At 46.8% G+C, this 17020-nt stretch overlaps 1 protein-coding gene across 1 annotated transcript in view; it reads left to right on the top strand.

Moving 5' to 3' along the window:
- The window catches only part of LOC147706672 (uncharacterized), a 447784-nt gene that overhangs the window by 73002 nt on the left and 357762 nt on the right, over positions 1-17020 (top strand). Inside the window, exon 2 of the mRNA XM_086925259.1 lies at positions 14769-15864. Within this exon, the coding sequence (XP_086781385.1) occupies positions 14769-15864 (1096 nt within the window). The remainder of the gene's footprint in view (positions 1-14768; positions 15865-17020) is intronic.

Genomic DNA, 17020 nt, shown 5'->3' with positions numbered 1-17020 from the left:
CCCCCCCACCCCCCCCCCCCCCCCCAAAAAATGCTGTCTCTTTTTTTAAAAATGTAAAGACTTTCATTTCCACTTATGTATTTATTTTCAAAAATTGAATTTATTTGAATCCATTGCTCAGCAAACAATATAATGATGTCAGCATTGTGCCCTTAAGGCTTAGCAGTGGCACGCTAAATCAGGGGGTGTCAAGGCGCTACTCACCCGCGAGAGTCTCAAGGTGCTGGGAAGACACTAATTTTAACCCCTTGGCCGCGGCGCACATTCCCCCGCAGTGTGGCCGAATTGCACGCGTGCCCAAATCGACGGCCCCGGGCCGTCCTGCGCACACGCCCACCAAGTTTATGTAACACAACAATTTCTGTTTATTCTCTTAATAAATAGGGTTGCAGTATCCTGTGTGCCTAATGTTTGAAACATGAAATGCTCTTTCTATGATTGTATGAAAATAAACATGTGGAAAATTAAATTAACTATGTAATTACCAAGGATTCGGGGATCTGAGACAACTGAACCCAAGTCACTAAACTGCTCAATTATTGGTTTTATTCACAGCCCATAGCAAAGTCTTTAAAACTGAGGGAATAAAATCCTCATCAGTGGGCACAGAAGAAAAAACAATAACTCAGTTGCAGGTAAGTAAGACTTTTTAAGAGTAGTAATACATTTCAAAATGTAGTAGGAATAGTTTTGTAAAGACAGTAAAATACTTTTCAGTACTATAAAATGCTTGTTAGTTTTGGAAAATACTTTGTAATATTTTAAGAAATCAACACTTAGTGCACTGTCAGCACAATGCAATACAATCCTATGGAAGGAAAAGAGATAGGCACTTTTAGCAGGTAAGTATTGGAAATACTTTTACTACGGCCATTCAATTTAAAAAGACAGGGTAAAAGTTTGGGTACAAGTGAAAGCACTTTTGCAAGGCAATTTGGTTTCAAAGGAAATGTTCACCAGGGGTGTGCAATGGCGCTCAATGCATTTCCTAAAGAGAAATTTGGCACAGTAGGTAAATATAGAACACACAGCCTTTGGGGGTTGACCCTAGAGGAGCAGACAGGTAGGGGGCTCTGTTCCAAGGTTCCACAGTGTGTCTCACAGGAACCTCGAGAGTTTTGGTGGGAGAACGGGACAAAGCCACAATGTGGCTGGTGCGCCACCAAAGGGGGGCCACTCGGATGAAGGCGGTAGACAGGGACTTCCAAGGAAGTCAGAGGTCTCCCCAAAAAAATGAACTGTGCAAGTGTTGTGGGACTTCAGGGCCACTACAGGTTTTTGTTGATCCAGGCTGGATGGGAAGGGAGTAGCACAAACAGGACAGCTTGGCACGGTGCACAAAAGTGTGCCTTATGGTCCGGGCTGGTACGATTCTCATTGGGGTTCTGGGTCTTCTGGGCCTCATAGGAAGTTTATCTCCAGAGGCTGGACTTCCCTTGAGAGGTGCTGGAACTCTGTCGAGTGGGAGCCTGCTATGACTCCTTTCTCCAAGTTTGTGGGTGAGGTGGCCCGGTACCCTGGTTGTTGGTGCAGGCCGGCTAGGAACATCCTGGGACCACCAGATTTGGTGTGGCGGTCGATCTGACCCTCCTAGAGTTAGGTACCAAAGCTCAGCCCTCAGTGGTCTCGGACAGGCCGGGTACGAGCAAAAACACGGCACCAGACTTTAGGGATTTCTGCTCCTGCAGCTGCAGGGGGACAGTACCTCTGTCCCCAGAGAGATCGTCCGCTATTTCCGAAGGCTGGCAGCACTCTGGGTTTGTAGGGGCCGCACAGCTGCAAGAGTGGCTGATGGGAGCGATTCTCGAGTTCCAGAGTGATGGGCAGGGGTTTGGCGCCCAAATTCCTCTTAGGATCTTCTGTTCTCCAGCAGTGGTTCCTACTCTTCTTCGATGTTTGGTCTGTGGAATCTGTTCTCGTTCAGGGAGGCCCCTAAATGTCACCTTTAGGGGAGTAGTGGGCAAAGTCCAATAGGACCCTTACCTTGGGGTGGCTGCACCCCTTAAGTGCCAGCCTCCATTGGGAGTGGGGTAGTTCCCTAAAGCCTATTGGCTGTCTTTCCCCATCTTCAAGATGGTGAAAAGTGAATTTTGTGCTTTACCTCGCTTCCCCTACCAGTGAGGTGGGGTTGGCAGAGGAGGGCACACTTCCTGGCTATTGTAGGTTTCCCTCCATTGTTCCTGCCAAAAGAGGCTGTATCAGAAGAGGGGTACTTCTTCTGCTACCAGAGAGGCTGGGGGTGGTGTCCAAAGGGCACTAAGCCCTTAGAGGCTCACCGTCTTTGATTACCCATCCCGGCTGGGAGGGGTGTGAAGCTCTCCGCTGGGCACAGGCTTTGTTCTTGACACTGAGAGCTCTGGCTCTCACTCCAGGTGTCAAGAACAGCATCTCAGGGCAGAAGGCTGGCTCAAACCAGTCAAGAAACATGCTAAAGCTCAGATCGACCTCTGGGTGGTCATTCCCCAGGAGACAATCAAGGGGAGGTCTTTACTGACTACCATCTTCCTCCAGCTACGGGCCCAGCTATTTCTAGGGCCACTACAGCCACAGGCCAATCAGTGACACCCCCTGGGACAGCACTTACTCTTTTTGGTCTCCCCTTGAGCACACTGGTTTGAGAGTACCAACCTGTCATGCACCACAGTGTGACTGGCACAGGTATCTCTCAGGACAGTGGTGGAGATTCTATTTACCTGTAGGTGGTGGAAGTGTCTACTCCTCTCTGCAATCTCCAACTCACCTTTAGGCCCCACTTTTCAGTTGAAGGCTAGGAGGACTTCCTCATCTGAGGACCCCTCTTCGAAGGCTACACTGGCAACCCCTGAAGTTACCCTGGGGGTTTGGTTTTTAGGACAGCAAGGGTCCTTGGCTAGGTGCCCTGTACTGTTACAGTTGAGACACAAAGTCTTCTTGAGGTCCCATTTATTAACTTGGTACCCATGTTTAGTTTGTGATGTCTCTGCGCCCACCCTCCTGGACAGGTTTTATGGGGCCCACAGGGGACTCCTCAATGTTATCTTTTTCAGAGTGCCCTACTGTCTTTTTCTGGGGGGTGGAGGGGGGGGGGGTGATCTTTTTCACCTCAGTGTTTTGGTAACCCCCTGCCAAATCTAGTTTTGATTTACAAAAGGGGGTGGTGATGAACAGAGTGTCTGAATTGAGCAGACCACTCTTACCCAGTCCAAAGATCAGGGCTTGATCCATCACCGTTATTTATCTCACTGCCCCATCCCAGCTCAGAACCTGGCTATATGCAAATCAGTCTGTCCCTGGCCCAGTGCATCATGGGAACAGGGCAGACTAAACTACCAAGCCAATTCTTTACCAGAAAGGAGACAAGCTACCGGGGAACGGTTTCTGGCATTTCAGCCTCTTCGGCCCGGCTTGCTTGAATCCTGATGGAGCAGTGAGAAAGGGACTCATGTCTGAGTATACCCTGCCAAACCGGGCCGAAGACGGCTGTAATGCCAGAAACCGGTCCCCGGGAGCTTGTTTCCTTCCCAGTGTAAGAATTGGCTTTTGTAGTTTGGTTTGCCCTGTTCCCATCATGCACTGGGACAGGAACAGACTAATTTGCATACAGCCAGGTTCTGAAACTGGGATGGTGCAGTGAGCTAAAAAACGGTGTTGGATCTAGCCCTGATCTCTTGACTGGGTGAGAGCTTTCTGCTTAATTCAGAGACTCTGTCCCTCACCACCCCTTGTTGTAAATATTTTTGTCCACCCTAAGCGTGGAAGGGTATTCTCAGATGTGAGACCCTTGCTCATTGCACCATCAGGATTCAAGCAAACCGGGCCGAAGACGGCTGTAATGCCAGAAACCGGTCCCCGGGAGCTTGTTTCCTTCCCAGTGTAAGAATTGGCTTTTGTAGTTTGGTTTGCCCTGTTCCCATCATGCACTGGGACAGGAACAGACTAATTTGCATACAGCCAGGTTCTGAAACTGGGATGGTGCAGTGAGCTAAAAAACGGTGTTGGATCTAGCCCTGATCTCTTGACTGGGTGAGAGCTTTCTGCTTAATTCAGAGACTCTGTCCCTCACCACCCCTTGTTGTAAATATTTTTGTCCACCCTAAGCGTGGAAGGGTATTCTCAGATGTGAGACCCTTGCTCATTGCACCATCAGGATTCAAGCAAACCGGGCCGAAGACGGCTGTAATGCCAGAAACCGGTCCCCGGGAGCTTGTTTCCTTCCCAGTGTAAGAATTGGCTTTTGTAGTTTGGTTTGCCCTGTTCCCATCATGCACTGAGACAGGAACAGACTAATTTGCATACAGCCAGGTTCTGAAACTGGGATGGTGCAGTGAGCTAAAAAACGGTGTTGGATCTAGCCCTGATCTCTTGACTGGGTGAGAGCTTTCTGCTTAATTCAGAGACTCTGTCCCTCACCACCCCTTGTTGTAAATATTTTTGTCCACCCTAAGCGTGGAAGGGTATTCTCAGATGTGAGACCCTTGCTCATTGCACCATCAGGATTCAAGCAAACCGGGCCGAAGACGGCTGTAATGCCAGAAACCGGTCCCCGGGAGCTTGTTTCCTTCCCAGTGTAAGAATTGGCTTTTGTAGTTTGGTTTGCCCTGTTCCCATCATGCACTGGGACAGGAACAGACTAATTTGCATACAGCCAGGTTCTGAAACTGGGATGGTGCAGTGAGCTAAAAAACGGTGTTGGATCTAGCCCTGATCTCTTGACTGGGTGAGAGCTTTCTGCTTAATTCAGAGACTCTGTCCCTCACCACCCCTTGTTGTAAATATTTTTGTCCACCCTAAGCGTGGAAGGGTATTCTCAGATGTGAGACCCTTGCTCATTGCACCATCAGGATTCAAGCAAACCGGGCCGAAGACGGCTGTAATGCCAGAAACCGGTCCCCGGGAGCTTGTTTCCTTCCCAGTGTAAGAATTGGCTTTTGTAGTTTGGTTTGCCCTGTTCCCATCATGCACTGGGACAGGAACAGACTAATTTGCATACAGCCAGGTTCTGAAACTGGGATGGTGCAGTGAGCTAAAAAATGGTGTTGGATCTAGCCCTGATCTCTTGACTGGGTGAGAGCTTTCTGCTTAATTCAGAGACTCTGTCCCTCACCACCCCTTGTTGTAAATATTTTTGTCCACCCTAAGCGTGGAAGGGTATTCTCAGATGTGAGACCCTTGCTCATTGCACCATCAGGATTCAAGCAAACCGGGCCGAAGACGGCTGTAATGCCAGAAACCGGTCCCCGGGAGCTTGTTTCCTTCCCAGTGTAAGAATTGGCTTTTGTAGTTTGGTTTGCCCTGTTCCCATCATGCACTGGGACAGGAACAGACTAATTTGCATACAGCCAGGTTCTGAAACTGTGATGGTGCAGTGAGCTAAAAAACGGTGTTGGATCTAGCCCTGATCTCTTGACTGGGTGAGAGCTTTCTGCTTAATTCAGAGACTCTGTCCCTCACCACCCCTTGTTGTAAATATTTTTGTCCACCCTAAGCGTGGAAGGGTATTCTCAGATGTGAGACCCTTGCTCATTGCACCATCAGGATTCAAGCAAACCGGGCCGAAGACGGCTGTAATGCCAGAAACCGGTCCCCGGGAGCTTGTTTCCTTCCCAGTGTAAGAATTGGCTTTTGTAGTTTGGTTTGCCCTGTTCCCATCATGCACTGGGACAGGAACAGACTAATTTGCATACAGCCAGGTTCTGAAACTGGGATGGTGCAGTGAGCTAAAAAACGGTGTTGGATCTAGCCCTGATCTCTTGACTGGGTGAGAGCTTTCTGCTTAATTCAGAGACTCTGTCCCTCACCACCCCTTGTTGTAAATCTAGTTTTGGGCACTGGTTTGTACCCAATGATCAGCCTTCCTCCACAACTCTTGAGGAGAGACTGGCCCCAGGTCTGCAACTTTTCATTAATACAATTACTTAACGTGTGTTATTTCATAAGCAAATTATAAAGCCCAGCATAGTTACGTACACCCCTTCCAGTGAACCAGCCACCTAGTGTTTTCACTGAGTAGTCCATGAAGTCAACCAAGGACTGATTCGAGTTTTTTGAGCCCCCCTGAATCTAATTCTATGTTCACCAGTTGTGAGTCCAAAGCCCTCAATCAGGGTCTCCTTCATGAGGTCATAGGACTCCGCATCTGCCCCAGTAAGGGTCAGGAGTCTCTGTCCCTGCGGTTACCAGTGAAACAGTTCCCAAAGCAATGCTCCCCGGTATGATGTTTCTCCAGGTACAGGCCCTCTCGAAGGCTGTGAAGCCTTTTGTGATATCACCATCATTCTCGTATTTGGGAACAATCCCTTTGGGGATTTTAGGGTCATCCGACTTCTCTGTGCCTAGTTATTAAGTTGCTTCCCCCATCTATGGGTGCTAGACCCAGTTCTGCTCTCTCTAAAGCCAGGAGTCTGTCCTCCTGGACTAGTCTTCAGGCCAGCCTTTCTAAAAGGATGCCCTCTTCATTGCGGCTGTCCTCGGTGCTACTTAGGGTTCCTGTCACCCCTGTGTGGGATCTAGGTCCCCTAACCAGTACTTTTGGAAAGATGGGCGCAGTGGCCACATCTTCTCCATGTCGGTGAGGGGGTTGGGAATCGCCCTCCTTATCACCACTTTCTTCTTCTGCTGTGGGTTCATCCTCCTCTGAAGGGGGGTTCATCCTCCTCCGAAGTGGCGGGGGTTCATCCTCCTCCGAAGTGGCGGGGGTCCTCCTCAGAAGAGGGGGGGGTTCCTCCTCAGAAGGGGGGTTCATCCTCCTCAGAAGGGGGGTTCATCCTCCTCAGAAGGGGGTTCATCCTCCTTCTGCTGGTGGTTCATCCTTCTCAGAAGGGGGGGTTCATTCTCAGAAGGGGGGGTTCATTCTCAGAAGGGGGGGTTCATTCTCAGAAGGGGGGGTTCATCCTCCTCTGGAGGGGAGGTTCATCCTCCTCCGAAGGGTTGTTCCTTGCATACTCTGCCAAGAGCTCCTGGGGCTGGACCGTGGCAGGATTGGAACCAGTTTTGATTCTTTTGAGTTTACCGCAAGACCTTTGCTCTCCCATCTTGAGATGGAGGTCAGGGGTAGGGTCAAGCTCCACAACCATACTCTCTGCATCCGTTATTTTGCTAATAGTTGGGATCTTTTTAAGAGGCCTAAAAAAAGTCTTAGTATTTACCCCTGACTTCAGTAGGTTTTTAACTTTGAACTTTAACGCTTATAATACTAAAGCCACTTAACCAAGGCCCTAACAAGACTTTTAACATTTTCGAAAAAATATATAAATTCAAAAATGAATTGTCCCTAAAGGCAATTTTGGATTGCAGTTGTGTTAACCAGTGTTGACTAAGCGGTCCAACAAATGCAAAGTCGTAGACCCCACCGCTGATCCACCAATGCAGGAAGCTGGCTCTGTATATACTACACCAAAGGAGGTAGAGTGTGCACAGAGTCAGGCAATCTTCAAAGGCTTTACAGAGGCTAGAGTAGATGATACCTCACCCTCTCTTGTGGTAGCGTGGTTGAGCAGTCAGGCTTATCCGAGGGCAGTGTTAAGGATTTGTTGTCCACGCTCAGGCAAGAAATGATTGCACACACTCAAAGACTGAATCCAAGACCAATTATTTTATATAAAAAATGATTACTTTGTTATTTTATTTTAGAACCAAGAGAAGCTCAGTTGAAGGTAAGTGAGACTTTTCAATAGAAATAATACTTTTCAAAATGCAGTAAGAGTAGTTTTGTAAAGGCAGTAAAATACTTTACAGTAGTATAAAAATACTTTGAGATGTTGGTAAATACTTTGTAATGTCTTAAGACATCAACACTTAGTGCAGTGTCAGCAAAATTTAATCCAATCAACGTTTAACAGGTAAGTATTGGAAATAGTTTTACTGAAAGGCAGTATTAAGGGAATTTGGTTTCAAAGGCAGTGTTCACCGGTGGTGTGCAATGGCACCCAATGCATTTCCTAAGGAGAAATTTGACACAGTAGGTAAACGTAGAACACACCGCTTTCGGCGGTTCACATTCTTAGGGCTGAGAGGCCTTCCAGAGGGGTCACTTACATATACCCTGGCAGTGCTGTTTTGGCACCGCACACAGGGCTATGTGCCATGTCGAATTTTCATTTTTCTCTGCAGGCTGCACGCAGCCTGCAGTGGCAGTTTGCATGGCCTTAGTGAGGGGTTCCCAGGGTGGCACGACTATTGCTGCCGCCCTTGGGTACCCTCTTCAGTACCAATGCCCAGGGTACCAGGGCGACCATTTACTAAGGACTTACAGTGGTGTTTGGAGCTGGCACTGGAAACCTGGATAGCAGGAACCCAGTGCATGCTCAATTGAAGTTGCATCAGATACCAGGCAAAAAGTGTGTGTGTGCAGGGGGTAGAAGTACTGCAACTGAACCCCATGTTCGTAGAATTGTGAGCTGGTGGGGGGGGGGGGGGTGCTAGTAGAGTATTCCTCTATCTTCTATACTTTTTCAGACGATGGTGTATTTTAACAGACCTCTATCGCAGTGGCCTGCCTCCTATGGTTGCAAAGTCCCTCTATGACAATAAGGGAACTAGACAAGCTTTGTAGTATCAAATTATACTCTAAAGCATCTATTTCTGGATTCCAAATACTCTTCACCCTGATTAGCTGTCTGGGAGTCCAGAGACTGTGCCCATACGTGGAATCGCATTGCAGCTTTTGAGCTCACATTACATTTCACTTCACCTTCCCTTGGGTTTGCAGTTCAGACGTCCTTGTTCTGTTGGGGCAGATCCAACGCGGATTTGCATGTGTTAGTCCCAGTCTGTAGTGAGCAAAGACAAGTAACTCAAGGTGGTCCAGAGTTATTACCAGTGGCTAAAACGAGATCCGCTGTCACTTTTTGATTTTGCTAATGAGACACCCAGAGTGTGACCGTTCTATCCAGACTTGGGTCGCCATCACTGAGCGCTACAACACTGAAGGACGTCTTCATAGCAGCTCCAGTGGTATCGAGCCAATGGGAACAGTTGAGTTGCATTGGATGGAATCTGCCTTGGATATGATTTCCGTTGCAAGACCGAAATGAAAATGATCAAACCTAAGCATCTTAATTGTGAGTGGTTTACTGCTGAGCTCAAACCGGAATGAACTATTGTAGAAAATTGGAAACTATTTGGTTTAGTAGGTGCTACCATACAGCTAAAAACAACTATATACAAATGTTATGGGAGTACAGTTACTTAATTAGACCTACAAAAAAATCCTTTACTCCTATAAAATACTATCTGCATGCAGTAAATCCCACAAATTGTTTTGTGCCCTGAATTTGTTAGTGAATCAACTGGCTATTCGTAATCTGGTGACTCTTTCATAAAAGCTTCTGTATAATCTATTGAAGTTTCAAAGATACCTTTTCTTCTATCAGATTTCTTGCACTGTTAGATGAATTGTATGTCTTGCAGAATAACAAAACCTCTGGCTGCCCACCGTAAGTCTGTCTGGGTTTTATTCATAAATCATTAGAAGAAGTTTTTGGGGTAATCATTTTATTAATCGGGGGTGTGGAATTTTATAAAATATCTACTCGTCCTTGGGACGGGATGCTTGATAAAGCTACTTGTCTTGTAAATAGAAATAATCCACTTGTGCCTTTGAGGCCATGCAGTGAAGTAACAGATTATGGCAGCATTCTCATTATATCAGAACTCTGATATAGATCTCGGATTATGCTACGACTAATATGTCAGGGTTTGAATTTTAGCAATGCCCAGATTTTGCCACGGTTCCGCAAATCTACATACTTGTGTTAGGAGTAGAGAGAAGCAGTATTTCCAGAGGTGGAATGCCCTTTTGAGTCTGAGCACAGCTACAAACTTGCATGTTTAGGAATTTTCACCAACTCTTCTCAAATATTCCCCACTCCCCCACTGGGAAAGGCTGGACATTTACACCTAACAAGGGCAGAAGTAAAACAATTTTCCAGGGTGGGAAAAGAAGGGTTGTACTAGGGAAAGTGAACTTGTAAAAATTCACATGAGCAAATATATGTTAGACGAAGACCCGGAGGGTCGGCCGAGTACAGGGGGAGAGGCCTCCGGTGAGGGCCGTCTCCGGTGATCGTACAGACAAGTAACTTCCCCCCACAGATGGACACCACACAAGGATGAGTTCTGCACACTTTATATAAGAATCTTGAGGCACGGTGATAAACGATACAGCGGGACCAGGACACGAGGATCCTGCCAATTCTAGTCTCTGTAGGGAAAAGGGGTAGCGGGACAGTCTTAGTATCGGTCCGGTACGGGAGCAGCAAGAGGTGAGGCTCACAATCCTCGAGCTTGGGGGTCCGCAAAGATGGGCCGCGGCAGCGCCAGCAGGCTACGAAGATGGTTCGAGGTGATGAGGGCCGCGGCAGCGCCAGCAGGCTACGAAGATGGTTCGAGGTGATGAGGGCCGCGGCAGCGCCAGCAGGCTAGGAAGATGGTTCACGACGAGGAAGGCCGCGGCAGCGCCAGCAGGCCACGACGATAGTTCACGTTGAAGAGGGCCGCGGCAGCGCCAGCAGGCTTCGAAGATGGTTCACAAGAAAGGGCCGCGGCAGCGCCAGCAGGCCTCCAAGGATGAGTTCGTCTCGGTGTCTCTCGACTCCAGGATACAACTGCCTTCCTGCTCTGGAGCTGCCCCAGTTATAGGTCTAGCCTCCTTTGATGTCCGGACCCTTGCACTTGGAGGTCGGGAGGCCCGGGATGAGGGAGTCCAGACACCCAGCAGGGGGGTGGAGCCAGCGCCCGGGGAGGCCGGGGGCGATCGACACCTGGCGGAGGGGAGCCATTGACACTCCTTCTCCCATTGACCTGCCAAGTGGTCTCTTCACCTCCTGGGTGGAGGGTGGTGCCTCGATGTCGGGGCCTGGCCAGGCCCAGGGTTGGGGTCGAGCCGAGGCCACGCGGCCTTGTCGTGTAGTGTCCAAAGAGGGCGGCTGGGCCGGGGCAGTGGTACTGACGGGGGCCCGGGCCAGCCGATACTGGGGTGTTCAGGAGCTGGAGTTCCGTTGTGGACGGGCCGTGGGTTGCCCCGGTGGGTTGCCGGGATGGTTCTTGTCTTGGATACAGGGAGAGCAGGGGTCCGGGCCCCGCCATCCAACAATATACACTTACACATTTTCTCGGGCTAAAATACAGTTCAAAACCTTTCCTAGCATTACTGTTTACAGGCCTACCTCTGTTTTGTTGGATTGGTGAGGGCCTGAAAGCTGCAACAACATTTTACAAAAATCATGTCAAAACAATACATGCATTGACAAAACCTAAAAGCTGACAACCAACACCAGACTATTGGCTTTGCCAGTGCCCGTTTATTTTTGTATAATCTTACCGCAACTGGATTTACACTCATTTTCCAATATTAATATTTTTGGGAAATATATGCCTGTATCAAATGTGTTTGATTAAATTACTCTTCAATTAAATGGTACCTAAGATTTCACAGTAGTTTAGCAAAGTGTTTTTTCTAGTTGCTTTTTTGTGTACATTTTACTTTGAAAGTAAAGAATCATCAATATTTCATTCAAGCTTCTACAAGTATTTGCATCAAATCCGAGCGTATTCTCGGAGCATTATAGGTAGCCTCATGATGCTAAACCTTAAGTGGTTTTATGCTTAAATTGATGACAGCAGTGCTCGTCGAGCTCACAGCATTCCCTTATAGCACTCACCTTAATAGTAAAGACGTAGCATTAATGGACCATAAATACAAGTTTGAACAGCATGAACATATGGATACAAACCGTGCCGCAACCGCAGACAATGCTGTGTCACGGATCCGTAATGTGATTCTGTGAACTTCGCTCCAAAGAGCATGTGCTGCAGGGGATTGGGACTGCTTGTGTCAAGGACAAAATAAAGATGAACACTTGCTGTCCTTGACCCCAAAAGATAAGTCTGGACGATGGGAATTACACACCCCTGTGGTATTTGTGTAGCACAGAGCTAGCAAAGGTGGTGCACTGGGTCAAAATCAGCCTAGGTGCGCATTAGTATGGCCTCCCTTTAAAAACTGCCTGGAGACTGACAATCCCTTGACTTTTCAGCTGCTCTCCTCATCCGCTGTCTAGCTAAGTACTAAATAAGGAAGTTACCTGTCCGTTATAGTAGTTTACAGAAGCTAAGCTTTCTTGCGGAGAAGCAGGTTTCCGTCATGGCATATGCTGGTCATCTTCTTGTATTTATGGATGCCCGTGGCATTGGTGTAGTTATTTTACTTCGTTCTGCTGCTTTCAACACAGTCGATCATGATGTTCTTATTAATAGAACAAAAAATGACTGTGTCCTCCTGTAACCAACTGTTGCTCATGTGAGGCGCTCTGATACCCGATACCAGGTCAAGTTCGCGCTATATAAAACTCAGTAAAAAAAAAAATCGACTAGTCTTGGGTGTCAGTTTGACGCCGAGCTTGCGTAATTGCCTTATTTTTTTGTTGAAATAACTTGAGCGATCCTTTTAGGTTCAATTATTTATTTATTTATAAAGTTTTATATAGCGCAAACTTGATCTCAAAGGATATCCGAGCGCTTTACAAATTGATGCAAAGGTAACAAATCAGAACATTAGTCTAACATGGGGAATCTAATGGGCATTGAATCACATTTATTTTTCAGGCTTCCTCTTGCATTAGTGATTTCCTCAAAGACCCTCCGTTTTCTCTCCTGTTTTAATATTTACGCATCCTCTTTGCCTCACCTGCTGCAAAAATTTCACCTTAATACGCATATGTACGCTGACGATACTTCTGTTGTATTTACAGCATCATGTGGAGCTTCACATTTCTGATTCCCCCCCCTCCTTATCCTGTGGAGGATGGTGGAAAGCTGTTTGAATCTTAATCCATCTAAAATGGAAATTTAGTTAGTCTTCAACAATACCTTTTTGTGGGGTATGCAAATGTTGACCACAGTCCTTGCGCTTCACTCCCAAACCGAAAAATGCAGAGATAAAGTTATGGATCCTACTTGATGGCAAGCGTGCGCTCTCCATCAGACTACTGCGGGTTCAAGCTCTAGACGCTGTTGAGCAGGGATAATGAGTTGCTTTTTCTATTTGTGTCCTTTTCTCAGAGGAGTATTGTTGAAGCTCCAATTCAATTCTGTATCGACTAGGGCGGTGCAGGGCAATTGGGACAGTCAAAGAATCCAAAATTCTGCTGCTTTACGTTTTTTACATCTGAAATAATCCACCATGTAAGTGAAAGGGGACGGCCATTGCAAAGGCTCCCAGTTCATCAGAGGGTCATTTTCAAAACCGCAGGCGTCATGGACAAACGTCCACAGACTTGGGCCGCAGGTCTTCGCTTCAGACGATCATCAAACACTATTCCAGACCCAGCTCTCTGCTGCTGTAGAATGCACTGAAGCTTAAGGGGTGGAGTCCCAGAACGTGTGGAGTTTGAGTTGGTATGACCTGGAACAGTCTCCCCTGGAATTATGATAAGACTCTGAGGAACAAACCTAAGACTTTAGTATTGCTTCACTAGCAGAACTGCTGCTTGTTTTTTCCCAGCTTTACTTCTCTGGTGCAAAGAGAGTCCTCATGAGTGAACTTAGAACTTTAAAAATAAATAATCCAATAATTAAATGGATAGTAAGTGGGGCACAAGATCCGACATGGTTACAACTGGTCTGGGGTTTGTCCCGTTCAGAAGGAATGCGGCCAGGCAGGTGGGCTGGGCGGTCCCTTTCGGGTCCATCTGTTATGAGTATTTTCTGTGTGCAGTGTGAACGCCTCTGTTTGGTGAGATGTGTATTGTAAATATAGTTATCTCAAAGAGAAGGTGTTGATGTATTCTCAATTTACAGCAGTAGTAGTATTTCACACGGAGGAAATGTGCTCTAGGAGCAAGAACCGCTGCCCTTGAAACCTGGGGGCCCAGATTTAATTCTGGTCACAGCGCTTCACTCACCACTGCGTGATTCTGGTCAAATCAGTTACTCTCCCTACACGTAAAAGTGTGAAATGTATCTGTGTAATCACACTTTTTGTAGGCCATCTTCCAACCCCCCTCCCATTGTACTGTGTGCTGTTGCTTCATTGCTCGGTTTACGCTATATGAATAACAGTATATATACATCAATACATATTTCATTAGGAAACGCTACACACTAGGAAACTACAATATAGCAGGACAGGTTCTTGCTGCGTTACCTTCGTGTTCCTTTTGGAACAAGATTAGTTGGTCTCCTGCCGCTTGCAGACAAAGATGCTGAATTGTTTCTAGTTTCCTCATTCCTCTGCATTATATTTCTTGCTGATGTTTGTGGAAGAGTCCTGTGACATCATGGCTCGCTGGTCTGCAGGTGCAGACTGACCTTTGTGACTGTCTAGTGTCCTGGTTTGATAGTACAATATTGGCCGGCTGACAGAGTGCGTGTTAGTGGATGGGAACAGAAGGGACCAGTGCTAGTTTACAGTTTCCTGCACTCCTACTTCAGAGGCCTCATCTGGCAAGTTCTAACCTCTAGTGAAAGATTGTTATCCAAGTCAAGCAGTTTACTGGCTGCACAAGAAGAGCTGTTTAACCCCTTCGCTGCTGCCGCGATTTTACCGCTGTGCGGTAAACAAAAGAACAGGGCGGGCCGTGACGAACCCCAGCCGTCATCAGCACACGCCCACCGCGGGGCTTGACGGCTGGGGTTCGTCACCAGCATCGGAGGGGTTAAAGGTTTTACATCATCCTTCCTGACAAGCAGGTGATCCATATCAACAAAAACCCAATTCTCTGTGCTATGAATAATGTTTTTTTGTAAAAACCTATTAATCCATGTCTTCATTTTTTTTTTCTTCCCGACAGACCAAGGACAGTGTGTCAAATCTACGTTGACGGACCCAGAGCGATGCATAAAACTGGAACCGCATGAAGCAGGATCGTGGAATGCCAAAGAGGCTGTGCTCCAGAGTTCAGAGCAGAGAGATGGCTCCATAACAGAGAACGATCCCAGTAGAGAAGAGATCAAATCAGCACAAGATATGGTGTTTATTTGTAGTGAATGTGGAAGAAGCTTTAGCACCAGCTCCAAGCTCGCTGACCACAGGAGAATTCATACGGAGGAGAATTTGCACGTGTGTACCGTGTGTGGAAAGAATTTTCGAGTGCATTCGCTCCTGGTAGAACATCAGCTGATACACTCTGTGGAAAAACCCTTCATGTGTCGCGAGTGTGGGGACAGTTTCCGGGAGCCCTCTCAGTTGGTTATTCACCAGAGAATACACACTGGAGAGAATGTCTACACCTGCGATGACTGTGGGAAGCATTTTCGGCAGTCTGGAGACCTGAACATTCACCGGCGCATACATACCGGTGAGAAGCCATACAAATGTGGCGACTGTGGTATGAGCTTTAGAGGGTCATCAAATCTGATTACCCACCAACGCATTCACTCAGGAGTGAAGCCATATACTTGTGGTGAATGCGGTTCCAGTTTCAGGCACTCGTCCGCGTTGACTGCGCACCAGCAAATCCATACCAGAGAGAAACCCTATACGTGCATTGAATGCGGGAAGGATTTCAGTCGATCAGCTGACCTGGTCACTCATCAGCGGATTCACACAGGTGAAAAACCGTACAAATGTAAAGAATGTGGGAAAAGCTTTCGGCAGTCCGGTGGGTTAAATATACACTACCGAATACACACAGGTGAAAAACCATACAAGTGCATTGTTTGTGGGATGGGTTTTAGAGGGTCTTCAAACCTGATAACCCACCAGCGGACACACATGGGAGTTAAACCATACTCTTGTAGTGAATGTGGTGCAGGGTTCAGGCACTCCACGGGTCTGATCTCTCATCACAAGATGCATTCAAACTTCTGTTCCGCAGACCTCCTCACACAAAGGCTCAAACGCAGTGACGGCGGTGCGATTATTATAGAGATGGAGGCCCCGGTGGAGTGAAGGACAGTGTTTCAGTGGAGCAGGTCAACTGCTAACTTTTAACAGGTAGCTTTGAGTTCGGAGAACTGATGCTTTTTATGTTACAAATGGCTGCACAGTGGAATCTAATGCCAATCTGAATATATACATAGAAAGGGAAATATAGATATACCAAGTTAGTTCGACAACTAACGGCTGTGTTTTTTATTTCTCCAATTTGAACTGTTCTTGTGGATGTTGAATTTCTAGTTTGGTGATTTTGTTTTTTGTCTCTTTACCGACCCTCAGGAAGGAGCTTTGTTAGTTGCAAATGCTGTGTTAAAAAATACATGGAGTCACAGATGGAAATATCCCTTTATTAACAATGTATACTTTACATACGTTACTTACCAAATATAAGAATGACAATGTCATTCACAACCATTGCCCTATAGTCTGAGCGTTTGTGTATGTTCAAACACACAGAGGGGTCAACTACAATATAGAATGTGTTAACAGACCTTTGAAACACATCCCAGAATTCCAGATGAAACATTTACCCATACCCTATAAAGGAATCTCGAGGTATCTGAAGCAGCAGAGCACATGGAGAAGATTCTTGGATTCTAACAGCCGGGGCATTTTATTAGGAGATAACATGTATCTTGAAGAAGAATCTTCTACTGAGCCAGCATCAGAAAGCGATCCTCCCAAATCTCTGTTGGGTGGAACGTTATTCAATAGGCCTACAAAGAAGCGAGAAAAGGGAGCTTAGATGAGAATAAAAGATCCTTAAGAAGCATCTTGGTGAGGTTAAGTTTGTCTTCCTAAGAAGGGAAATTCAAAACCTTGTTTTGCATCCTACAAAGCCGTTCTTTTTTACCATTGAGATACTAGTCTCCTTTGCTGAGCTGAATATTTCCAGGAGTAGCCTCCTCTTGCTGTTCCCGACTCCAGAGGTGCAGGATAAACTATGACAAACTAGTTATGGCTGAAACCACCAGTCCGTTCTCGTCCAATTTTCACCACTATGACCCACGGCTGAAAAGTTTGAAAAAGTATTCATCCTGATAAAAATCAAGAAGGCATTCATGCCTGAATAGTGGGCGAGTGTCCCCCGTTTTGGAGCGGTCTTACTTGATTTGGTTTATTAAAACCATAAAAGCATACAACAGAAAAAAACATTAAATATTG

The sequence above is a fragment of the Lissotriton vulgaris genome, chromosome 6, assembly GCF_964263255.1.
Source record: "Lissotriton vulgaris chromosome 6, aLisVul1.2, whole genome shotgun sequence".
Lineage (NCBI taxonomy): Eukaryota > Metazoa > Chordata > Amphibia > Caudata > Salamandridae > Lissotriton > Lissotriton vulgaris.
The sequence above is the reverse complement of the archived record's forward strand: the minus strand, read 5'-3'. Positions and strand labels throughout refer to the sequence as shown.